At 45.1% G+C, this 26,610-nt stretch overlaps 1 protein-coding gene and 1 long non-coding RNA gene across 4 annotated transcripts in view; one reads left to right on the top strand and one right to left on the bottom strand.

The window, feature by feature from the left end:
- The window catches only part of LOC138497459 (desmoglein-2-like), a 289,004-nt gene extending 281,842 nt beyond the window's left edge, over nucleotides 1–7,162 (bottom strand). The window contains exon 1 of the mRNA XM_069620959.1: nucleotides 6,977–7,162. Within this exon, the coding sequence (XP_069477060.1) occupies nucleotides 6,977–7,009 (33 nt within the window). The 5' untranslated portion in view covers nucleotides 7,010–7,162. The remainder of the gene's footprint in view (nucleotides 1–6,976) is intronic.
- Nucleotides 4,330–26,610, top strand: part of LOC138497460 (uncharacterized) — a 225,614-nt gene continuing 203,333 nt past the window's right edge. For 2 of the 3 annotated variants that reach the window (XR_011278583.1, XR_011278581.1), the window contains exons 1-2: nucleotides 4,330–4,568; nucleotides 10,300–10,428. This is a non-coding gene — a long non-coding RNA (uncharacterized lncRNA). Of the gene's footprint in view, nucleotides 4,569–7,149; nucleotides 7,233–10,299; nucleotides 10,429–26,610 lie in introns of those variants that run through there. The other variant, XR_011278582.1, reaches the window with a different exon arrangement.

Here is a 26,610-nt window from a genome sequence, read left to right as displayed (position 1 = left end):
AAGCTTCTCAGAAATAAAAAAGCTGCCCCCCAGCCCGCCCAATCGATACGATCAAAAAGTGCCCACTGTGTTACGACCTTATAATAATGGGGAAAAACATGATGTGCAGCTTGGCATAATGGCGATGATTTTGAATATGACATATGCAATGATATCAAAAGAAAAAAAATACTACATGTGGTGCGAAATAAAACCCTTGAAATAATTAGTTAAGAGTTAAGTTGAACCAGTTAAAAGTAACAAACCCCTTGAAAATCTGTAATTGTTGGAAGCTGTTCCACGTAACTACAAGCCCCCCTGTTGCGCAGCCCCTCAGCACACACAGATAGCCTCAACAATAACGTATTACATGACCCGTCACATCAATGGAAACTCTAGCACACGGGTGACAGCCATGGCCTGTTGGCACATATGCCTGCACCATATCGGGTCCGTGGGCTACTGGCCATGGCAACAGCACTCAGGGGTGGATGGTGGCAATGTTTTATAGTTATGGAAACAGAAGTGAACCAATTCTATTTTCAGGATTGAAATACTGCAAGGCACCCTGGGGATTTGGGCACAGTACAGAGTGGACAGTCCTTCATTCAACGCGATGTCCATGTGCTTGATTAAAGGAACTTTCTCTGCAAATTATACTTCATTATGCCGTACTACTTTAGGAGACAACTAGATAGTTAAAAACGTAATTGGTAAGTAACTCATTACATAATGGACACAAAAGCTACATTTGCTACAGCAGCTGCTTTTAGTTTTGGCTATTAAATAGTGCTCTATCACCACATATAGGCTGAACTTTGGGCTCAGGAATAGAAGATGAGGGAGCTGGGATGCAGGGGTGAACAAAGCCTGTCAGGGCGTCACTGTGCCCACGTAACTCCATGACCAAGGATTTAGCAAGTACATTTTCACATACTGCCTTCCCATCCATGCTCTAACCACACCCACGTGACCTCTTATATCTACACTTTCCGCATGGAAGGCAAACAGGTTTACCTGGTGGTCGGCTGAAAAAATGCAACCATGTAATCTTCAAAACATGAATTTTACAAGGGAAAACATCCTAGTCCTGAGACATGTGGTCTCTTACCGGGCACCAACTTTTCTTTTCCAGCTCCCGTAACCACCCTTCCCAGGGACCTTGTGGTCATCCCCAAATATCATATACTGTCATTTACATTTTTACGTAACTTCAATGACACATCTTGCTACAGTGGGAAATTAGTCACTATGGTCGGGAAGGCTATCCGATAGAACCTCAGGAGTATCAAAGCTAGAAGAAAAGAAAAATATATCAAAAACATAAGCCCCCGTCGGCCAACATTCAGGGGAAAACCTCAGCAGGACAACACAAACCTGCTTTGGCTGACCCCAAATTGAGCAGGGGACTAGACCACACCTAGTACTGGGATCCAAGTTCGCCAAAATAGATTGTGCTCACTGGGTCATTTCCGATAACCTGCAACAACTTAAAAAACGCTGCCGTGCTCAAAGCATACACTCTCTGCTAGTTAACACTCTCTGCTAGTTATTGATAACTCGGTGAGTGACAAATGATATGCCGAGTGCATGTGTAAAATGAAGGGGGCAAGTGACTGTGTGGCCGGCTAGTAGATTGTTACTTATAATGTTTCCTTCTTAACTGTTTCATCAAACCTTCATTTTGATCCCGGAATTGGGAGTATGTTTTGGAGTTACGTTGTGGGTGTTTTGGGAAAACTGATCTAGAAAGATTGTAGAAATAGTTATAGAACTGTGATGACAAAGTTAAATCACTCTTGTGGTGGGGTACCAATCTGAAATAATTTACTGTTATTCAAAATGATTAACCCAGTCATATTTTCATCAGTCACACACTGGACATGTCCCATTGACATTTACGTTCCATCTCCCACCAACTCGCGTTTCAGGAGATTGTTTGTCACGTCTCTTCCGAAGCATTGTGGTGCTGAAATATTTTGTTTTTCATGAAATGTGTTAGTCATGAATACCACAGTGATTAATGTGTGGCAATCCATCACAAAGACTCAGGTCAATAAGTACTATAGTATCATGGGTAAATGGTTATAAACCTCCAGATTTTAAAAGAAAATTGGCCAACACTTACTAGACAGAAAATAAACTGAATGGGAAATGGAGGCAGCACTTTGTGTCCCAACTTTTATGAGGGAAAAGAGTGGCCTCAGTGAAAACACGTTCTAGAAACATAGGATGTCCTAACAACACACTAAAATAATCTTTTTACAGGAAGGAACCGACTTACTACTCCGAAAATATATACATAATATACACACACTAATGGTTTTTGTATGAGATTACGTTGGATTCTTGTGCAGCACTTTCCAAGCCATCTCTAACAGCACAGGATTAAGCAGAACTATTGGCTGGTAGCAGCGGGAAGGAGACATTGGAATGGTGTATTGGTCGCTTTTACAGTGCTCAGTTTATTCCACTGTTGTCGGCAAACACTGAAGCAGTAAGAGATGAGAGTGAATGGCCAAGGACACAGCAGTCCTGTCTTGGTTTTGTATCTTTTAGAGACGTTATAAGCGACCTAAGACTTCAGTACGTTTACACAAGTGGGCTTAACATGACAAATTCCTGAGTGGCTCATAATACCCCAAACATCATACAGTTGGGGATGGGGGGGTTAGAGGAAGAGGGGGTAAAACATTTTGTACACAAATCGGTTACCAGCCTACTCTGAAGGGACACCAAAGAAAAAGGTGGTTTGCAGGATACTTTCTTGGGATAAGTAGGATGGGTGGTCTGTGGTGGACTGCTTATGCTTAACATGACTGCACATTTAGCAAATTAAATTGAATCTACAGTGCAGCCGATAACCACACTATTTGGGGAGGTGCTGCGGTTTCAGAACTGAAGCAAATTCCAAGACTCACAAAAGACCAAACATTTAATGGACAGCCCGCGGTCTATTCCCATGCAGGCGGACCGAAGGGCTAACGACAGAAAATAGAACAAGTAAGGGACTGGCCTGGTTGCCCCATCCTCATCTAAAAAGCACAGATGTTTTTAGAGAAACTAGGCGTAAAAATACAAACTAACAAAACAAAACAAAATCACACTTGCAGGATTTTTGTGTCAAGATATCCGACCCGTTCAGAGCTAAAGCAGGCTTTTTACTACAGCGATGTAAAGTGTTGCATCACAAACCTGGAGGCTTTTTGGAGTGGACCTGCAGAATGTACTTTTATGCATTCAAAGACACTACCAATTGATGCTTCTTACTTCACCCTCGCTGTACAATTGTAACGATTGTCTATTTAGACAATGACACACATTATCACGTTGATCCACACAAGGATAAGAAGAAAATAAAACTAGGTGGGCGCACAATACCGCATACTAAATGAACAATAGAGCACGTCACTGCGTTAACCATTTCATTCAAACTTATGCTGCACATTCAAAGTCAGAAACACTTCAAAATATACGGAATAAAAAAACACAGACAAGTAATGACATTTAAAAAAAAGGTGTAAGACTCGTGTGCATTTGAAACAGAGCTTTTTGCTTGTGAGCTCAGTTGGCAAGCTCCCATAACAATAAATAAAAAGCCAAACGACATTTAAAAAAAAAAGTTCGTTGTCATTTGAGGCGCAATTTTACACCTGAAAATATTCAATGGTTTCTTGACTATCCTGTCAGACGTGTCAAACATCTTATAGAGGAATGGAAAACCCTGTGTCTCCTCTTATCTTGTGTTTGGGATGGAACGATAAACCCAAACAGCAGAATGATGCCGGATGCGTGTCCATATGACGTCCATGCTGGTGCACGTCATGCACGGTTTATGTTATGTTGTGCTTGCAAAGTAACCTGCCACTGACATCCTCCTACTTGTTTGTAGAATTTGCAGGGGATCTATTCATAGCAAACGAATCATCAAATGGTACATTGTGTGGAGAGCTTTCCACAGCAATGTTGACCATTGTAGAGATTAGGGAATGGTCTTGGTGGGCTCCGCTAAAACGGAATATTCAAGTACAACCCTGTATTGTGTTCCTGACCCAGAGCCTATTTTAATCAATTAGGTTGTACAGCCACCAATGTGACCACTGGTCTCTGTTCATCTTCTGAGTGTGGTGGTATATTCCATCCATTAGGATGGTTGTAGGCCCTTTTTTTGCTACACTTGCACAGAAGCTAGCTGCCTGTGCAAGTGTCATTTGAAGATCAGGGAGGGCCGCAAAATCATCTTGCCAACTATGCACTCATAATTTGGATGGGGAGGCATCCGTCGTCTAGGTGCGGTTCTGCTTTTAGCGAGCCAACGTCTCAAATCAAGCCATGTGTCAGATATAAATCTGATGTGGTACCACAGAGTGCTTATAAATGACATATTTTGTATGCGTTTAGTACTGTACAACCACAAAAGACAGTTGGATTCAACCGATATAGAAGTAGCCACACCCTGTCATCTTGGGAGCGGTCAGCAGCATGGAGAGTCATTGTGTGGTGCATAAAAGGTTGTGCACGCAAAGAACAGGTTGCAGATTTGGCTTGTGGTCCCATGGCGCTGGCATATCCTTAACCCCAAAGTGCAGGTAAGCTGTGATTTAATTAAGGATTATGTTCCAGAAAAAAACTTTGTAATGGCTTTGCAAAACGAGTGAAAAAATGTAAAATCAGTAAAAAAAAAAATATTAATAATCCAAAGTGAGAGTCAAAGTGTTGGATGCCATAAACGGAATGGTGTATCTAGTGAAGAAACCCATGTCATTCACCCACCCAAACAACACTTACACAGCTTCAGAACCGAATACAAGCCGTCCTTGTCTTGTATACAATTATTTTGTTTTGTTGATTTCAGGGTTGTAATTGGGGGCGTTGCATATTATACATTAATAGAAGGTTTTAAAACATTTAAGTAATCCCTACTGTGCGTGATGAAACAGCCAAACAAAATAAACTGTACACGAATCGAGCGTGAACAGCACAAACAATGCATGCCCAGTTACTATACAGCTAGCAAAATCTTGCCATCAAGTACTACCACGCTCAGCTTTTATTAATTGACTTTTAATGATTTAGCATGCATATGCTGATAAAATAGGCTAGTGCCACTGCTCGATGTTGCACTAACTGTTCAGATCAACTGATCACAGCTCTGAAACTGTTCTCATAAAATCAGCAAGTGGGAAATTAAAACAAGAGGGAATTACTGGGAGATGAATCTGTATCCATCGTACCAATGGGCTTCTTGACGCATCAATTTTCAAAAAACATACGTTCCAAAAGAAATTCATCATATTACTTGGACATTGGTGAAGCTCCAACACGCTGTCTAAATCTTTCTCAGATATACTGTGAATATCCAGACAACATGAATGGATTGTACAATATGACCAACAAGGCATACATTTCCAGTGGGCACAGTTCTTAGTAAACAACTATAGCCACAAAAGGGCAGTGTAGCGTCACAATCCTGAAAAGCGGTCCACTGGGTCTTCTCTCCTATCAATGATCAGAAGACACTACTGAAAAAATGACCACGTCCATCAAATAGAAAATATTCGGAACAACGCCAAACAATTATTATTCATACAAATTATGTGAGAAAAACAAACCACCTTCACCTACAACCACTAGAAGAAAAGATACAATCTCCAATATTTTGAAAAATATTCCCCTGTTGATAAATGTACCACAGGATCCAAACAGTGATATATCATTTTTGGAAAGACAGACTGCCACTGAATTTAAAACACCCTAGGCTGATTGAATAATGGCGAATATATCGCAATATGAAGAATGCACAAATAATTATACAAACGTGCAGAAACAAGTTGTGCATTTTTGTTGGACGACAGCAGTATTTACTAGTGTGTGCGCACAGGAGTACAAGATACACAAACACATTTAGAAGATCCCCTCCTTGAGAACACATGGCCCATACCGAAGGGGATTAGAGAGTCATTTGTCAGGTACAAGTACTATCTTAAGTACTTAGACTGATTGAATGTGGGAGAGTTGTGAATAGAGGGAAGGAGAGTTGAGAATAGAGTGGGGAGGGTCGACGTTCTTTACAATCGCATTAAATAAGTGTATACATGGCCCTGCATTTCTAAATTTGGAAGTATAAACGCCTTTTTTTGTAATGTTTCAATTGCGTGTGTTATCCTTTAAAAGAGCATCGAATAGGACAGAATAATAACCATCCGAAAATGTAATATTTTGGTGTCTAAGCCTACGCATACCACCTCCCACAAAAAAAAAATGGGCGTGATCAACGTGTATACTTTTGCGAGAACACAGCAAAAGATTGCCAACTACCGGATAATGTCATCGTCGGAGCTGGTGTCTTCCGAGATCAAGCAACCCAGCTAGAGTATCAGAACGAGCTAACCAGTGCTCGCAACAAATGGAGCTTGCAATGTTTACCCTTCATATGAAAGAGGCAAACCAGAAGCGTCTATCAGAGACCAGGACTTACATGTTATTAAATGTAAATGTTCGATCTTCGAGTCAATGAGAAAATGAAGACATTAAGAGTCTTTCCCTGTATTAGGGTGCGGCTGAGCTCATAAACGTTTTAAAACTCCTCACGCCCATACAGTGTAGCTGGAAGCAACAGAAAGCGATGAAACGTGTCACCGACACCACATCGTCCTGTCGGCACTATAAACTCAATGACCGGCTATGTGCTCTGTCTACAGCAAACGTTACTTTTGAAGGACAGGAGTTTGACAATAGAAACACAAGTGAAAAAGTGGCCACGACTGTTTCCGGTTTTATAAACCCATTGCTGAACGGAGGAGTATCTAACTATTGTCAAAAGTGGGATCTCTGCTTGTAAATGCAAACAAGTGCTCCGTGCACAACAGCTTGCAAGAGAATCCGACATCATTCGCAAAGGACGGTTTCTCAGCAAATCCCAAGGCAGCCTTGCACTGTGAAGGGGACCCCCGCCTTCAACTCTAGCAGCGTTGCAAGCAGAGATAGAAACACTCACCAACAGAAGAAACAAGGCAGGTAGTCCGGCCATGGCCGCGATCGGAATCAGCTGAAACACCAAGTCCTCTCTCCGGCTGTCGCGGCACCCGCCGCAGCAATGTTCCTCTGGGGACTAAAATGGAGACAGCCCACACCGTGCCTCACCGGCAGGGAGGGAGGGAGGGAGAGGCAGCACAGGGAGAGTGGAGGGGGCGGAGCCAGCGCCCGGGTCGCTTTCACACCTGCGCCATGACGTCACATACAGGGCTGCCCAGGTGAGTGGAGATACTGTCCAGCTATGGACGCGTCACTCGCCTCGCCCCGCGCCGTGACGCACCCTCGTACATTCCGAGTTCCCCCTTGAAGGCACGTGAAGCAAAGCTGACAGGACGCCTCTGTTGTGACCGGAAGTTGAGGTGTTTTCCCAATGCTACTCACATTAGCTCTCAACCATTTGACCTACAAAGGCGGGTGAAAACACCCGATTTTGTTTTTGGCGGGTGAGACTCCCATTGGAATTAATGGGCCTGCAGGAGGCTTGGCGGGTGATGCAGCCAAGGAAGTTTTGTGGGCAGCCAAGATGCATGCATACCCCAGTAGTCCACACGAGACACAACATACGTTTGCGGAGTTTAATGTGCTTTGTGTGGTTTGGGCGCGCTTAAAAGCCCCCCCCCCCCTCCGCCAACCCACACCCACATTCCCTTCGGGCTGCCTAGTGTTTATGGGGGTGTTTATCGCAAGATGACGCGTTCCTTTTTTATTGTTTTTCTTTTTTCTTTAACTTTTGCAAAATATTACATTTTCTAGATTTTTGGAAGAAAAGTTACTTGGAAGTGTCTCAAGTTTTTAACCAACTCTTTTAATTCAAATATCAACTTGCATTCCTTTTTTAATTTTTATTTATTTCAATAATGTAATCCCACTGCTGTAAATATATTTCAATAATGTAATCCCACTGCTGTAAATATACTTTAGGAGAAAGGACAAGGTCATGTATAATCGGTTAGTAAAAATATGTCATAAAAGTTACCACTGCCTGTAGCTATTGTCCTTTGTAATCCTAAATCAAAATGGTCCGCCGTGACCTTCTGTCTCTTCACCATTGCCAAATACATAATATGTAAAGATGCTACTAGTCTGACAAAGCAGTGCAAGTACATACCAATGACAGTCATGCTAGAAATACGTGTACCAGAGGAACATTTAAAGTAAGAAAATACAGTGACGAATCTTGTGATGTCTCCCTTCTTCCCGAGGGAAAGACACTTTTCATGACGCCAGGGAGGTGAGGCCATTACCCGATAGTCCCCCTGGGGGTGGTACTCAGCGGGTGCATCTCATGGGGAGGGATTCCCACTCAGTATGCCCACCACTCATCCACCTCTTTCATACCTCCCTCTTTGCCTTCCTCTAATCCTGACAACCTCCCCATGTATTTATGTCAACCCTTATATACCTGTAGTACTAGGACAAAAAAGAGCAGGGGTGACTATGTTGGATCTCCAGGACAAACTACTGTAACAAGGAAGAGGTGCAGAGCCACCATGCAACACTCGGAAAACTGGGTGGAGCATTCTAGTGGTCAAACCTCAAGCAGCTTAAATATGGAAAATGGACTAACATTGCTGTCATTCCCTCCTGTGAGGCACAGCAAGTGGAGTTCCTTTCCAGCGTCGGGTCGAGCAGAGCCCGTAGCATTGGACCAGGACATGGCAAGGGAAGTCTAGGTGTCCTTACCTGCTCTGCCGATGGCAAAAGTGCTGGAACCGGGTACGGCAGTCTGTCCCAGCACAGGAGAGTGTCACATGGCGAGGCTGAGCAGGTACGCATTGTGAGTCTCCATGGAAGTGAAGAGGAGCCGCGTAACACAGACAAGAGCTAAGGAGAGCCGTTGGAAGACGTAAAGAGACCTGAGAAGGAGGCAAAAGACCGGGAGCCCCAAAAGAAGGTACGGGAGCTGGCCACAGACCACTGGGTCTTGGTAGAACGCAATATAAAGGGGTTTGGGTCCCACGGCAAAGAAATCAATACGAAGGTGCCTGAGATCTGTGTGTGAGAAACCATTGTCAAGGTGTCTGGGACCCAAGACAATCCCTGGCGGGAGGGTACACCAGGGTTGCCGGCTGAACTGTTGTAAGCAAACCTAAACAAGGTCTGGGGAAGGGGGACATTCCCCCGACCTTATTAGGCAGTCCCTGGCAGGGAAGTACACTAGGGCTGTCTATTGAACTGTTAATCAAAGTAAGCCAGGGGAAGAGAGGCATTCCCCCAACTTTGTTAAACCTCCAAGAGAGTCCTGAGAGAAGCCAGGGGAAGGGAAACATTCCCCCAACATATTAATCTGCCAAGAGAAGCCTGAGAAAGTCCAGGGGAAGGGAGACATTCTCCCAACCAAATGGCATTTTCAAGAGAAGCCTGAGCAAGGCCAGGGGAAGGGAGACATTGCCCCAACCACATTGAACTACCAACAGAAGCCTAAGAAAGGTATGGGGCAGGTAGACCTGCCCCTTACTTTGTGAACCATACCTGTCCAGAAGAAGGGAATGATTCTTCTTGACCCAAAAGAGACAAATCTAGTTTAGTTTTATTATAAATGTAAGGGATTGAAGTAGGATTCTGACGCTGGATCGTGGACACTTTATTTATGAACATTCTGACATTACAATAGTATTTTGTTGAGGGAGGGAAACCCCTCTTAGAGTTAGGGAAAGTTAGGTTTCCTTCTTTCATTTGATATAAATAAAAGCCTTTGCTCAATTGCATGACTCCTGTGTGGCTGTCTCCTCCTGCCACAACCTTACAATACGTTATAGTTCAGCAGCACTCATCAGAGCACACACAACATGCATACACATATATTCTTTTTGTTTATCTGCACGTTCCTTCTCACTTTTCTTGCTGCAATACCATATAATTTAAGTCCATTTGAGATGTTTTTAATAGCCGCCAAACTACAAAATCTTTTAAAGTAGTGGCAGAGTGAAACACTTCCAAAGATTGTAGTGTGTTTATATGATCACTTTACGCTGTGGAGCCTCAGAGGTAATCTTAAATATCTGCCAGACTTTTTTCGTTTTTTTTTTTTTTACATCCGTAGGCTGTCCTTAGCTGCAGCTTGTGCCCTAATGGTACTCTCTTAAACCTGATTGCCTAGCTTTCATTCCCTTTTCCTCTCGGACCCAAATAATGGCTGCATTATTGTTGTGTTCTACTTTGGTGTTCCAGAACCATTTTGGTTCTGGAACAGTAGGCAGGTGGGGGGAGAGCTTGGGGCTGGGTGCCTGCTGCTCTTTGCAGCGAGCTAAATAATCACCCTTTAATCTTTCTTCTTTGTGCCAGCGCCATCCTTATCAGTGGCGACGAGGATCTGGAACCACTTGCACAAGCGATCTGACGAGAGAGGGAGCCCAGAAGCAGCAGGCACTGCAGCAGAGAGAGAGGAGGGTACGAGGACCCGCCTGCAACGAGGTGAGAAGTGGGCACAGTGACTTGCACCACAGCGTGGGGCGGGCAGCGGCCAGGCAAAAAAAAAAGGAAAACATTTTTTGACTAAGGAATAGGAAGGGAATACGCTGAGGCGCGAGCCAGCAAGGTGCACCCGCGAGCACTCCCCTATGTCAGGAGCGACGTGCATTGTCACGTGCAAGGCCCCTCCAACCAAGCATATCAACAATATCTGCAACAAGGTTGGCGAGACAACGAGGAGGAACAGAATGGCAAAAAGGGGATTTACAGTGTTACTGGAAGTTGTGTAAGCTACAGGCGGATTGTTTCGAAGAAAGGAAGTGCAGGGAAGGCCAAGAGGATAAAATAAAGAGCCAAGGAGGGAAACAACCTGTAAACCATACAATATAAAGAAATTAAAAGCAAAAGGAAACTGCACAGTTTAAGAACCAGTACAATTGGTGGTAATACAAAACAATAGAAAAACATTAAAGTGCCAAGACACTTGAAGTGTGAGTAAGCGCAAAAGCCAAGCAAACCCTACCATGGCTGAGGCAATACCTCCTCCACCCCCTTTTTGGCAGAAGCGGGCACGCCACCAATAAGATGGAAGAGTTGGGAAAGGATGTTTGAAACATACTTGGTGGCTATGGGGGTGACCTGTAGGCAGTTCAGTTGGGGAGGCTCAAGAGGGGGCAAAAGGTGATTCCTCCCTGTGGGCATCAGGGACAAGCTGATTGAAATTGCTCACCAAGGGCATTGTGGTATGAATGGTACCAAAAGGATGTTAAGACAAAGTTATTGGTGGCCAGCGATGGATAGCAATGTGGATAGGAAGGTCAAGGAATGTGTGGTTTGCTTAGCAAGTGACAAAAGTAAGGTGGTGAGGGAGACACCACTTTGTCCGGTGAGAGTTCCTGAAGAGCTGTGGCAAAAAATGGCTGTAGATGTGATGGGTCCCATCCAGGGTTTGGGCGATGGTATTAGATTTGTAGTGGTTTTGGTGGTCTATCATTCGAAGTGGGTGGATTGGAAAGGATTAAGAGAGGCCCCAATGGCAGAGTTGGTGTCATTTTTTGAATAGGTATTTTTCCGGGAAGGATTTCCAATGGAAAATTGTGACGGATAATGATGTACAGTTTTGCTCTGACACTAGGAGGACATTTTTGTTACGGTTTTGCATTACGCATTTATGCACCGTATTGTATCATCCTAGGGCCAATGGTTTAGTAGAGCGAGTAAATAGGTTCTTGAAGGGAGGAATTTAACTGGCTTTGCAGTCAGGGCTGCCATGGGGAGTGTTTTGAGGGAGATGGTGTGGAGGTTTTGTATTATGCCTCAATCAGTTACAGTTGTGTCTCCTTTTATCTCGTTAAAGGGAAGGCAACCTGGTACCAAATTATGCCCAGGTTGGGTGGGCTTGGCGTGCAGTGTGAGTGTAGATCACAAGGAAGTGATGAGATTGGTGGAGGAAGCTCAGTGCAAGTACAAAAGGACATTTGATGAGTCTTCCAAGGTAAAAGAACGGGATTGGGTGGTTGGTTATTGGGTGTTCATAAAGAATCCCAGATATGGTCTCAAGTGTTTGGAAAGTACATTTCTGGGTCCCAAAATGATTGCGGCAGTGAGGGATAGTGTGGTCTAAAGGTAGGTTGGCTTTAAGCAAGGATCAAGGTCAGGAAAAAGAGTGGTGTGGAAGGTGGTACGGTGTTGAAGGATGGTATTGTAAGTGGTGAGTGTGATGGTGGAAGAAGTACAGTCATGGTTGAGGGGCGGAGTTGTGGAAGAATCAGGAAATTTACTGGCTAGTTTAAACATTTTCTTTGCACTTGATTGTGCTGACTTAAGAGTTATTGACTGTTCTAATTCAGTGCTATTTTCCTATTGTTCTTCTTCGGATTGTGTGTTTGGCAAGGGTATCAATGGGAGGGGGTATGTTGTTTTGTTCACTGTTAAGGGGGAAGATGTGTTGTGTTCTACTTTGCTGTGGAGCCTCAGAGGTAATCTTAAAATATCTGCCAGACCTTTTTCTTTTTTTTTTTTTACATCCGTTGGCTGTCCTTAGCTGCATCTTGTGCCTTGATGGTACTCTCTTAAATTGATTGCCTAGCTTTCCTTCCCTTTTATTCTTAGACCCAAATAATGGCTGCATTATTGTTGTGTTCTACTTTGGTGGTCCAGAACCATGTTGGTTCTGGAAAAGTAGGCAGTTTGGGAGAGCTTGGGGCTGGGTGCCTGCTGCTCTTTGCAGCAAGCTAAATAATCACCTTTTAATCCCACCTCTGTATGCCAGCGCCATCCTTATCAATTATCTTTTACAACAAAAAGTAACAAATGTTATAGCGGTAAGGTAGCCCATTTACACAAACTTTCCCCTTCTTACTAAATGTAAAAGAGGGTATAAACCCATGTTTTCTAGGTATCGGCACATATCTAAAACTGTCTCTTGGCTTCACATTAGTTTCTTAACATGTACTTATATGAAAAAAAGATTGAAACTGGGGAAAGAACAGTTAAGGCAGAAACAAATTTAAAACCTGGATTTTGTTTTGGATCACTGCATGGCCTAGACATATCGTTTCACAGATTGTGAGTTAAGACTGGTAAAAGATCCAATATATTTCCTTTAACCCTTTACCCGTGACCAAGTGTGACCCTGCAGTCCTCCAGAACATACCTAGTCAGCATAGGCAGTAGTGAGGCATCATGGGAGTCATAGGCCAAAACAGCTGCTGGGCTACAGGTTGCCCAACACTGCCCCTTTTGAAGGTCCTTAAAACTAACCAGTTTAAACTTGATATAGTAGTAGTTATTTCTTTATTTCGCATTATATAAACAATCCATAAAAGATACATCATACAAAACCATTAGACAACAACTTAATTTAACACCCATAAAAATTGTCTAAGATCATTAATTGCCTTAGCAGGCATTGAACGTATAAAACCGACTCATCTAGTATTCGTCACTTCTTCCTGTAATTGCATGCCCTTCTATTTTCTATTTTTCGAATTCACCAGGCTTTACTTATAAATAGGGACAAATAGGCTGCATTCAGCAAGTAATAGAGAGCTGGCCTGTGCTGAGTGAAGCCTCTACCTACAAACAGGGGTATGAAATACTTTTTCCTTAGCTCACAGTAGGATAGACAAAAGAATAAAAAGTGTGCTAGATGTTCACGCCCAACTTGGCACATAGGGCATTTAGATTAAAAATCCTAGCCTGATCTCCGGCTTAGAGCCTCGCACAGCTAATACACCCAAAGCGCACCCTTGTAATAGGTGCCCTTTGGTACTTGAAATTAGGCCAGACAAGATATTCCTTCATTGTATTTGTCGAGATTCTCATCAATTGTCTGTTCATTGGTTTCAGCAACTCCTGTGTCTCTCTAGCATCATTTACCCACTCCACAAGTTTCGTCCTTAAGAGATGACACCTACTATTGTCCATTGGTGATCATGGCGCTGGCATTTACATTCTCCATCATTTTCTTTACATTTTCTAGCCAGCCAATTTTATCAGCACCTTTTTTCCCCAATAGATCCTTTATCATTTTCTGTGTGAGCCCTGCCCTCGGATTAGACCAAACATGCAACCATAACATGCGTGGCTCCAGGGCCAATAGATCTTCAAGAAAGGCAAGGCCTATCTCTTTGTGTAATGCAAAGTTTGGAGCTGACACGGGTAAGCCAAAGAGCGATTTCACGAAACAGTTTTCCTCTTTTTGTAGTGCACCATTATCCCCATACCCCCAAATCGCAGCACCATATTTAATCGGCCCTACAATGCGAGCATTATAGATCTTTTTCACAATACAAAGTGGTTGCTGCTTATGCTGTTTCATAAATCTGTATATTCCACCAACTGATTGTTTCATATCTGGGACCTGTTTCTGTATATGTGCATTCCCAGTAAAATTCTCGTTGAAACGAACCCCAAGATAGTCAACCTGGTTCACTCTAGGGATCACCAACCCATCACAGCACATTTTTGGTAATTTGCACAAACATACCATTACAGCTGATTTAGTAGAATTAACATGCAGGACCAAATTTCTCACGTAAGTAGAGAATTTAACCAAGATCTGCAATGCTCATCCGTGCAAAGTCCGTGCAATGAGCACTGTATCGTCAGCATAGATTAAAGCTGGGATCAACATATTCCCAGGGCTAGGTACATCAGTATTACACTCCAACAATTTTTACAAGAGCTTATTAATATACAGGGAGACAAGCAGGGATGCCAAAACACATTCCTTTCTAGCCCCTGAATCAATCGAGAACCAAGTGTCCCTCTCTGCCAGATCGAATACAGTCCTCATTTTCTCTATGCAGGACATCCAAGATATCCAAGATGGTAGCTGGCCAATTATATGACCTGAGCACATGCCAACGTTTATTCTGATTAACATTTTCCAAAGCAGTGCTCAGGTCCATAAATGCTAGATAAATTGGTATAAACTTGATATACTCACAGCCATTACCAGCCTTCGCCTTGCCTTGGGTTCAGCCAACTTTATAACCAACTTGGCTAACCTCTCTTTTCGGCAACCGTTCATACCAGCTCCCTTTAAATCTGTACTTCTCCACTTTTTAAGATAGCCTCCCTTGATTCTACTTAAATGGCAATTGTTGGCCTATTGCCCATGCCTCTTGGATTGCCAAGGTATTAGGCAAACTGGTCACTATGCAACTCCAAGAATTCACTTAGCAGAACTGTATCCAAGATGTGTAGCAATTTGTGGTCCTCTGTAAACATGGGACTGCATCTGTGCTAGTCATGGTATGGCATTCTTGTAGCAGCTGATAATGGTCACCTCTCTCTATTGATCACGTTTGAGCTTTCGTCAGCATTTCATATAGTCGATAATGCTAATCTTTTTTATTTTTTTATTAAAGAAGTTGATGAGGATGATTGTCTCAACCCTGCTATGGTTAAGGAGTTTTCTCTAGGACAAAATCCAAATGAGTAAGATGGGCCTTTATGTGTCCAACCATATTTGGGTATGTTGTGGTGTCTCTTAAGGCTCCCCTCTATCTCTTCTAATGTCTAGTATTTACCTACAACCACTTATGGCCAGTATTCAGAGACTTCACATACAATTTTGTTCTTATGCGAATGACATTCATATTTGTGTTAAACTTAACAGCTCCATCAAGCTATACCCACTCTTAGATGAGTGTCAGCATGAGTCTCGTCAATGGATTATATGGCCTCCATCTGAATTCATCCAGAACAGAAGTTGCATTACTGGGGCCTACATATCTTCTAATAGACCTCTTGTGCGCCCCACCACTCACACCATCTTCAGATTGCCTTAATCATTTTCCATTAAGATGAATAACTTGGGTTTAATATGGGAACTCAATCTATCACGTGCATGTCAGGTAAATTAAGTAGTTCAATCATTGTTTTTTTGACTTCTCAGCCAAACCATTCATTTTATTCCTTGAGAGCTCCAGCCCCAGTGGTTGTTGCTCTCTTAAACTCGCACTTGGACTGTGCTTATGCCTTATATGCAGGCATTTCAGATAACCGTTTACACAAGCTCCAATCTGCTCAAAATGTTTCTGACCACCTCATGTTCAAACCTCCGAAATGATCTCCCTTCTTGCTTTATCAGAAAGATTTTCATTGGCTCCCAGTCCAGCAACACATTGTATTTGAGATTGCATGTCTTACAAGTGTATTCATGAGTTGGCTCCACCCGCTTTCAGCTCTAATTTTTGTCCGTATTTTCCACATATAACATATTTTATAGAAAATAAAGGTGACGCCTAAATTGACTACATTGAGAAAGGCCTTTCTGAATACAGTGAGGGAAATAAAATGTACTGACTTTGGCGCTTATTATGGTTTTTTGCTTCTTGCTTGCTGTCAAGTTAAAAAGCGGCACTTGTCAAATTGCGGTGTGCACTCAGATGAAGCCTATGAATCCCTTGCGAAACCTCTGCCTAAAGTCTCTTCCCAGGTGTCCAGGGAAAGGCAGACGCTTCCTGATCCTGACCTTGGGGGTGGTGTTCTGCGGCAGGATCACCTGGGAGAAGACAAAGCCCAGGGTAGTGAGGGGATTCCATGGGATGAGACTCAGTATTTGTCCCGGGAGAGGAAACACCTGTCACAAGTACCAGAGCATGTAATACCTTATTGTCGTTATGATTTAACTGACCCACAGACTGAACACCCTAATGTGGGTAAAGTTAAGGTAAAGTCCCAAAACGACTGGAATAAGGAAATCCTGTTTGAACCCTTTAAAGCTAAAAAGCACTGTAACTCTTAGAGGTATAGTGAAAGAAAATCTGTATATAATGGTTTGAACAAACTGCCTTCCTCTGTGCAATTTAAATCGTGTGATTGCTCCTTAAATGCATTTAAGGATAATAGAAATGCATTTAAAAAATAAGAAGCTGACTAGAAAACCTAACTTTGTTGTTGGGGACTTCAAATCCCAGAATTTCCCAGCTACTTGGACGAGGAAGAGGACCTCAGAGCAATGTTGCAGGAGTAGTCAGGCAATTAACTCTAACAGCCCACATCTGAGAAGGGCAGAGAGGCTTAAAAGACCCCTCAGGTGCAGGCAATTAGGTGCATTTTCAGCAGGCAGAGTAGTTGTAGTAGCAGCAGTAGCAATGCTGGCAGAAGGAGAGCACGTGTCATGTTGCACCAATGGAGTCTGGAAATGATGGAGACTGCCTTCCGGGTTTGTTCCCTCATGTTCATTCTGAACATGCATCGACGGTCTAGTGGTTTTCAAGATGGCCGCTGCTCTATTTCTTTGCGGCCACCGCACAGTTCAGCACGTTGCAACCCTCGCATTTAGCTTACTGGTCTAGATGCTGTTCAGTGAACCTACTCTCCAGGTATGCTTTTTTCACCCCCTCGCTTTCTTTCCCTTACTCTTCTCTTCGCTCCTCTCACCCCCGCTGTGTGTGTCTCATCACACGGTCAGCTCCCTGCTCTGTTTTTGTGTTTATTCTGCTGTACGGTCCTGAAGACCCTGCAGTACTCTTTTTACTGGAATCCTCTGTATCCAGGACGGGACCTCAAAAAGAACAACACATTTTTTTTGCTATTCAAGACTTTTTTCTCTATTTTGGGCTTTCTCCCTGGGATCCACACCGTTGTAGTTGTTTAACAAACAAGGATATAAAGAAGAAGAAAAAAGGAAGGGAAAGGTCACAGAAGGACTCTTCAAGATCCTCAGGTGAGGAGTTGGTACCCAATCAAAAGGAGGTAAGAAGGAAGACCAGTTCTGACCAGGTTGAAGTGTGTGAATCCTCTCGATTTGAGAGTATGTTGTTGGCAGTCGCAGACTTTGGTGGACAGCTACATGGACGCCAGGATCACTGAAAAGCATATTTCACCTTCCCATCCTGCAAAGGTCCTTTTCCTCAAGACTCTGATGTGCAGAGGTTGTGCAGTGTAAAGCCTGGCTAAGGGAAGACTTCCCCTATGTGAACCTAATTGCAGAGACTGTGCAGCAGAAAGCGTGCTGGAGACCGTGGTTGGGGTTGGCATGCACCCAGGTTTCTTAGGAGCCAGCAGTGCTCCTTTCAGCAGTGTTGTGAATAAGGACAACTTTGGCGAGGAAGTGTGTCTGTTTGTGAAATGCCAAAAAAGTGGAAGTCCTGCAGTGAAAAAAGGGAAAAAAGTCCCAGAACATAGCCGTTGAGTGTTGCTGAACACTCTAACCCCTTTCGTGTGGTTCAGGCAGGCAACAGTAGTGCAGAAGAATCATTCGTATATGAGTGAAGTGCTTTCAGTGCTACTGATTGAACTTGAAACAATCCTGGTAACAATTCTAACACTCATGTATGAGTGGAAATGGTCTCCTAACACTAATTAATACTAAAATGATGAAAACCCCTGAATCAACAGTCGTGTATTGTGAAGGCACCATGAAGAAAAACACAGACAACAGATTAAACTTTCTAATTGAAAGCTTTATTTTTCTTAAATGTCGGGATGGAGTAAGGCCAAACTTGCCCTATAGTAAGGTGGGATTTCCCTACCAAAAGAAAACTAACGATAGTCTATGTCAGTGAGTTTAAATCAAAAGTATGTGTCAAAAACCTATACTTGGCCTCACAACTAACTGTATACAATGTGTAGCGATGTCAGCACCAAAAGGAATTGTGTTCAAAAATAAAGTTCTAAGCTTCTTCCAGTGCTTGGCTTATACTCGGCTTTTCCTTCCCCAAGTTCAGAATAGTTCCAAAAAGGCCTCAGGGTTCCCTTCCCCAAGAGGTGAACTCTTCCAGCTTTCCAAACCAATATTAGTTCAAATCTTCCAGCTTTCAAAATAATACCAGTTCAAATCTTTGGTCATCTATGCATCTCAATAGTTCACATTGATTGCTTTGTTTCTTCATTTACAAATCACTTCCACAACTGTTGCCCAACACACATTTTTTGACATTTGCTTTCCTTGGTTTTTTCAAAGTAGGGATCGCTCGGTCTAGTTGCAGTTGTCGGACCACACGGTTCACCCATTACAGGTCACGCTACCGATGCCCTTATCCACTTCAGTATGCTTTCTGTATTCCTTTGGCTTTTGCCAACTCAGGTTATCTGTCTCTTAACCTGTAGTTCCTTGGATTCTTTTATATTTGACCAATGCTCAATTTCACATTTCATATCTTTCTTGGCAATCTTTTCTCGTGGCCACCACTTGTTGATTCCACTCTGATTTAATATCCGTCATGATAGCTTTCTGGCTTTGCCACCACTTGTTTATCAGACATCTAATTCTGTGGTCATTCTCATTAATACCACCTTACTTCTATTTCCTTCATAAGTGCTCATCACTTGCTTTTGTTCTATTCGGTATCCAAATATACCCTTAATGTCTTTCAGTCACTTCGTTATTCAATGTTACGTGTTTCAACTTTCAAAAGCACTTGTAATAGCGTGTAGCTTGTTCAGAATTCAAATACATTGTCTTTGGCCTTCCATAGTACTTATAATAGTTCTCAGCTTGATCAGCATTCATACACGTTCTTTTTTAGTCCCTGGAGGACCCCGGGATGAGTGTGGCCATCTTTTCACGCACCAGTGGTATGTGGCGCTCCTTCGGGTTTTTCGCCTTTGCTTCGCTTTGCCTTCCTTCTGCGGGAGCCATGATGAGCAGCACTCACCGCCCTGGAATGCCATAGCGCGTAGCTCCACTCTTCCCAAGCGGAATTTGCTAAGAGCACCACTCACTCTCTCTGAGACTTGTGGCAATCGAGAGGCTTTGTTTCTCCACAGCTCCTGCTGTGAGCATCGGGCAGGGAAGACGGCAGGGTCTCAGACCCTCTCATGGCCAGCCTTGGGCAGATCATCTCTCTCGCACTCTCTGGCTCTCTCTGGCAAATGACTGCAGGTGTGAGTCCATAACTTGAATGGCCTGACCATGGTCAAACCTATTAGCTGGACATGCCTGGCTATTACAACTGAACTCCTTCCTCGTCTCAGAACCAAAGAGGTTTTTAGGGACTTTTGAATGACTGGAAGTTTGGTGTGAGAAACCAAAAGGTGTCTCACTCACTCACTCACTAGTTCCTGGGGATCTGTCATCCAGGTGGCCAGGACATGCCCATCACTTTTGAATCCAGTCCATGGGGGTGGACGAATGCAGAAGGATCACCTGGGTGAGGGGTCTTTGGGGAGTAGGAGTGGGACACCAGATGGTGAGATGCTATATCCCCTTCCCTGTATCACTTTTACCCCATCCTACCTGGTAGGATATTTAGGAACTCTACCCCCTCCCACCTTTTACAACAAGAACACTTTCTCATGGACAGCCCGCGATAAGGGAAAATAGACTAACACCCGAGCCGTGTACCTGACATGTCCCAATACTATGGTCAGGTGAGGTCAGGCAATTATCGACAATCACTCACACCTGACTTCCATTACGCTTCCCCACTCAGATAAAAGGCGGACCACGAGAGTACACTCTGAGCGAGGCAAAGCACACAAGGACACATTTGTTTCAAGACGGCAGCTGAGCAAGATGGCAAAGATGGCAAAACCGAAGGGGGTCGCAAGGAGGGAAATTCCTGTGACCTTTTCTACAAGGAATCATTACTCTCCAGAGACCTCAAGAATAGAAAGCGTAAGACCAGGAAACCAGGCTGAAGAATCCTGCATTGTGTGTCGGAGATACCCAGGGCCCTCCCGCGCTAGCAATTAAGGTGGGGAGAATCACCAGCCGCCATTGTACAGTCCTTGGCTCCAAGAACAAAGCAGCATCAGCAATGTCAATACAGGTGGTGAGTTGGGGAGACTGATGCAAGACAGGCCTCTGTTGAAGCCAAGGTTGTAAGCAGCAACATTGTATGGCGAGCGCTGGAATGAACATTGTTAAAGCGCGTTTGGTAAGAGACGTGAGTGAAGTTAAACTGCTGAGTGATTGAACTTTAAAGCAAGCTACAATACCTTTGATGGATCGGTCCGGCACTGCTTGGGTGCTCAATCAAAGGCCTCTGTATGGTATCCAGCTGAGAAGTAATACAGTAGATAAATTTGGTCTGAGCCCGGCAGAGGGAGACCAATTGAAAAAAAACAAATAAATGTGAATCAGAGTGGGCCTGCGACGGGTCAAGCACAGTCGAAAGTCTACAATTTTGATGAAATAGAGAAAGTTTGGAAAAGTACTTGAATATGGACCGAGCCCGGCAGAGGAAGACCAATTGAAGGTTTTGTGTTAAAGTGGGTCTGAGCCTGGCAGTGGTAGACACTGGGTGAACAGAAAATCACCCGAGAATTTGTACATGTGAAACCCTAAGAAGAAAGGAACTTTGATGTTTGTCGTGTTGCTTCAGGCCCTCTGAAATAAGAGACTTTGAATGGCAAAGAGACTTTGGCACATAAGGCCCTGATGTTAAAGTTGTTTTGAACTGCATCCTCGTGCTAGAGAAGCCAGAGACTGTGCTAAGCACGAGTATGCCCTCTTGTCTCGTGCTGGAAACGTTGGGAAGGGAAGCCAACAGCTTGAATATCCTGACGTATCATTTCTTGAACACTTTTGCATAAACATTGTTTCACACACTATTTATATTTAGAAGTAAGGATTGGCAATAGGTTTATTAGTATAGGCCATTTTATTTTGACAAGACACCACTAGGACTGTGTTATCATGATTTGGTAGTCATAGCTCGCATCTTTAGATTTAGGATTAGATGGGCATTTCTCAAAACTAATTGAAGTTCAATAAACATCCTTGAACTGTGATCACTTGTGTCGGTCTTACTGTTTGATACCATGCCTTCCTTACAGTGCATAACTCCCAGTTGTTTCCTTCTTGTCCCAGTATTAAGGCGAATGGCTTTGGGACATTTTGGGTGAAAGAAAGGGAAACAAACTGACAACAGCCCATAAAGGCATGGGAAATAGAGGCTTTACTTTGTCACCCAAAGGCGTCCTCTTCCAACTTCCTAAATTCCCCACACCGAGGTGATCCCCACCCTTGCATATCCACCCCCAGGGTTGGAATCCAAAAACAATGGCCTTTCCCTGGCCACCTGAGACACCCTCGGGTTCCTCACATACCCTCTACCTATGAGGGTTGGACCTAGATGTTTCACAGGAAACCGAGAGAGAAAGTCAACGTTGCGCTGATCTCGACCCTTTCGGTGTTCCACTGTGAAATAATACGGCTGAAGGTCAAAGAACCACCCCAAGACTCTTGGATTGGACTCCTTTCTTGGACTGATCCACACTAAGGGAGAATGGTCAGTGACCAGTCAACATTTACAACCTAGTAGGTAATATTTGAGATGTATAGTCCCCTTGATTGCCAGGGCCTCAAGCTCAATAGCGGAGTAGTTTTCTCCCTCGGAAACAACTTCCTACTGATGTATAATATAGGGCGTTCTAGTCCATCATGATTTTGAGAGAGTGCTGGTCCAAGTCCCATCAAAGAAGCATCTGTCTGTAAAATAAACTCTTTGGAGAAAGCAGCTACTTTTAATATGGGGCTCTGGCATAGGGTCTGTTCTAGTGTGGTGTAACAAATCTCATATTCTTCATCCCACCTGGTCTGTTTTTTTTTAACAACTTTATTTCGGTTACAGCATTAACTATGCATTACATGGGTCGTTATGACTCCCTTTACAGTTAGTATGAATGCAGCTTGCCCTTTCCCCCTCCCATTGGTCCCACCTCCGCCAGCCCTTTAGTCTGTGGTTCTCTGATGGGCAGGAGACCCACCAGGGTTTTAGGGGCCCAGAAATTTTGCTACCAGGCGGGATTGAAATGTAAGTGCTGGGAATCGGGAGTGGTAGTCCAATGCTGGTGTCCAGCAGTCGGTGAAGCGATGGAGAGCTCCTTCCTTCGCCGCTGTGACTTTCTCCGCCACCAGGATCTCCCAAACATTTATCCACCAGAGTGCCAGAAGAGGACCCGCCTGAGCTTTCCACTTCCGTGCCACTGTGATTTTAGCTGCTAGCAGTAGGTGTGTGAGCAGTTTGGCATATCAGCCTGTTTTGGGGTAGCAGTCCAGGCTCGCCACCCCGAGCAGGACCACCTCTGGGTCCATCGGCAGTTTGCGTTGGGTGATGTCTTCCGCGATCTGCAGGACTTCCCTCCAGAAGGTCTGTACTATCAGGCATCCCCACCACATGTGGGAAAAGGATCCCCGCTCGTCGCAGCGTCTCCAGCAGCTCGGGTCAATGTCAGCGTTGCAATGGTGCAGGCGAGCTGGGGAATAATACCAGCGGTGAAGGAGCTTCAGGGTGCATTCCTTGTTTGTAACGCATCTGGAACTCGAGTTGACCCTGGACCATATCTCCACCCATGTCCGATCTTCTATGGAGTGTCCAAGGTCCGTTTCCCATCCAGACATGTATGGCGGTCTAACTCTTAGCATGTCCTCCTGAAGGAGGCGATACAGTTTGGTAATCTGACCTCGGCCTGTGCTTTCCTCTGTTTCCAGTTCACGAGGGTGGAGGTCCCGGGTGGCTCCCCGACAGACCGCGGGCTGCGAGATCCAGTGGTGGAGTTGGATGTATGTGAACCTCTCTCCTTCTGAAAGCTGAAAGTGGTTTTGCATTCCTCAAAGCTGAGTGGGTTGTTGGCCTCGTAGAGCTGGGAGAGGGTTCGAAGGCCTCCTTTGGTCCATCGGCTGAAGCGAGCTGCCTCCATTCCTGGCCTTAAGTCGGGGATCCATATGACCGCGGAGAGCAGGCCTGGGTCCCTGGGCACCTTCCTCCTCCGACGGGCCCATGCCCATGCCTCAAGAGTCGCTTTGGTGGCTGATAGCATCTGGGGTCCATGGCTTTGATAAGGCCCTGGGGTATATAGCAGGGAGTGTAGTTGCGACTGGCATCTGAATTGCTCTATGGGGGACCATTTGGGTGGGGGCTCCGGATTCGCCCAGGCTGCTGCGCTCGCTAGTTGGGCCGCCAGGAAGTAGTTCATCAGGTTGGGGAGTCCCAAGCCACCCCATTTTGCGGCCCCAGTCATGACACTCATAGGTATCCTGGCTCTGTGTCCCCTCCACACGAATTTCGCTAGCTTCCTCTGTAGTTGTTCCAGGATGTGTTTTGTCAGGGGGGGGACCGGGAGAGTGGAGCACAGGTACAGCAGTCTGGGGAGGTGTGATGCTGGAAATGCATCTGAGGGACAGGGCCTCTGAATCCTTGTCCTTTTTCTGTTTTTACCGTGTGTTCTGTTATGTTTTCTGCCCCGGAGTCCGTGTGGGACTCCTGGCAGTGCAGCTCTCTTTTGGTTTGGTGAACAGACCCATGGGATACCCTTATGGCACCCATGGGTAGGGGTACAACCCTGTGCCCCTAGTGTATGTTTTTGGGCACCTGTGGGTGGCCCACAGAGCAGGGTATGGGCTGGTGGCAGCTCCATGCTGAATTTGACAGGTGCTCTGGGTATCCTCCATTTTGGGATGCCCAGGCCCTGCCATTGGGATCAGTTGATTCCTGATAGAAACAAGATGGCCCCTGTGGCCTCTTGCTTTCTATTGCCTGTTGTCTTGTTTTTCCCAAAGTCCTGGGAAGCCCTGACTCTGTCCCTTCCCCCTGACTGGCTGTTGGGTGGAAGTTCCATATATGGTATTGTTGTGAAGGCCCAGCTAGACTGACTGGAGCCTTCCCAGTGACTGTATGTTATGGGTACCTCCTGTGGGTGGGACCTGGGTGAATGGAGTGTGTGACCAATATACACTCCTTGTTGTGGTTGTCTGGTTTCTGGCATGTGAGACAAAGACTGAGACAGCCCTGCCCGAAACTGGCCTGAATGCAGTGTGTAGTGTTGAATGGCTGGGTACTTGTTCCAATCCACATTCCTTGTTGTGAGTGTCTGGAAGGGAGGAGTGTGGCCTGAATGCACCGTGTGCCTGATTGGCTGACTGACTGCATGAATGCCCTGCAGTGTGATTGGCTGCTGTGTGTGTGCCAGCAGTGTGGATGAGAGAGAGGATAGTATATCTGGGGACCTCTCACCACTGGAAATTGTTCAGTTCAGTTCAGTTCTGAAGGAACCATTGGTTGAGAAGCAACCATTGGGGTTCAGAAGTTCAGAAGTGTCCAGAAGCTGAGTCTCCACTCAAGAGTAACTGGAACTGCTGATCCTCGACGTCCAGCTGGAAGAAGAAGACTTGCTGTGGCATTTGCTTCGACCGATCCGAAGGCTGTCTAAATTCGTCGAGGGCTGACCCGAGAGAGGACCTGGTAAGGCACCCTCTTCCCGTGCTCCGAGGGACCATCGAGCACCGCTCCATCTTCGCCGAAGCGCCCTGGAAGACAGGTCCTCGAAAGGCTGTCGACCCGAGACGGGACCGCCGAGGAGATCGAAGTGAAGCACCCGGACATCGACGTCGTCGAAGTCCATTGCCGTCGACCAGGGTTCACAGGTTTGTGGAGCCGCTGGAGGCCCATCGAAGTTGTGTTGCCCAGCCGTGGGAACCACTTGACGCTGTGCCGCCGACGACCGGAGCCGTCCGCTCCATTGCCTAAGAACATTCAATTGAAGGACTCTCTCGACCGCATCGTCGACCGCTTATCCTGCCGGAGAAAGTCGAGGCCGACCAACGCGCCGAGGAGAAACCTGCCGGTGGGTTTCCCGCCACCCGATGACCTCAAAGACTCGGACGACCCGACGCCCTTGCTGGGCTCCCGTCTCTACAATCTTTGCGGTCCAGAACTATTGTCATCGAGGTGCCCCGCACACCTCCGCCTTGCAGGACGCCGACGCCCCGACACCGACGAGCACCGCTCGGACGAAGTTGCCGCCTCTTCGACATCGTTCTGCCTCGTTTGTCGACGGACGTTCGATGCCCCGTGCCTCCCGTTTGAAAGGGAAGGCATTCAAGAAGGGCCGTCGATTCCCCGTCGCCGAACAACGAGTCCCTCGACGTTAGTCGACTCCACCAGGTACATTGGGGGGGTAAAAACATTATAGAGGAAAATAAGACTTGCAGAGCAATATATGGACTGGGCTGGTGCTATATCTTTCTTTACAGGTTGCCCAGGTGGGGGGATCTCCACACAGAACTGTGCCTAGTGGTAGGGGTCAGTATTCTGCCTATTGCTCAAACCTCTTATTTCCTCTCTTCTCTCTATTGCTGGTTTCACTCTATTGGTCTGTGTGACATTGTACAGTATTGTTCATGCACTTCAATAAGATCTAGGGTGGTACCACTTTAGGATTGTAAATATTTGTCATTGTAGATTTTGCCTGAGTACAAAGTGAGTTATCGTGATGAATGTACATAACCGTAACTATTGATTATATAAAGACTGTGTTCTAACCAATACAGAGTGTGGATATTCCTTTGTGGGGGCTTGGGGATACACTGTACTTAAGAACCAGCCTGCATCACCTCCTGAGAAGCTAGGCCTTGATTGCTCGACCATTGCTACCGAATAGAGAATCTTGGCTGGGGTCTCCTGTGCCTCTCCTCCACCATATAGGGAGTGGGAGTACAGACACCCCCCACCGGTCATTGAGATCCGTTTTTCTCGTCGCACTGGTGGCAAGCGGTGGGATGCTTATGGTTTTAAGAATCAGTGTATAACCGTGCCACTTACAAAGGATATTTGCCCTTTATTGAATTAAGGTTTAGTTGTGTACAAGGTAACTGCATTACAAACAATGGAGTCTATTGCGAATGGCAAATTAACTCGGATGAGCTTGGAGGCTCTCCAGAGTGCTTGTGAAGCTAGGGAGTTAGACTTTGTGGATAAGTCTAGGGCGGAGCTGATAGCT

This window comes from Ambystoma mexicanum, chromosome 5q (genome assembly GCF_040938575.1).
Source record: "Ambystoma mexicanum isolate Mex_15411 chromosome 5q, UKY_AmexF1_1, whole genome shotgun sequence".
In the NCBI taxonomy this organism is placed as follows: domain Eukaryota; kingdom Metazoa; phylum Chordata; class Amphibia; order Caudata; family Ambystomatidae; genus Ambystoma; species Ambystoma mexicanum.
Note: the sequence above shows the minus strand (reverse complement) of the source record. Positions and strands in the feature narration are given on the sequence as shown.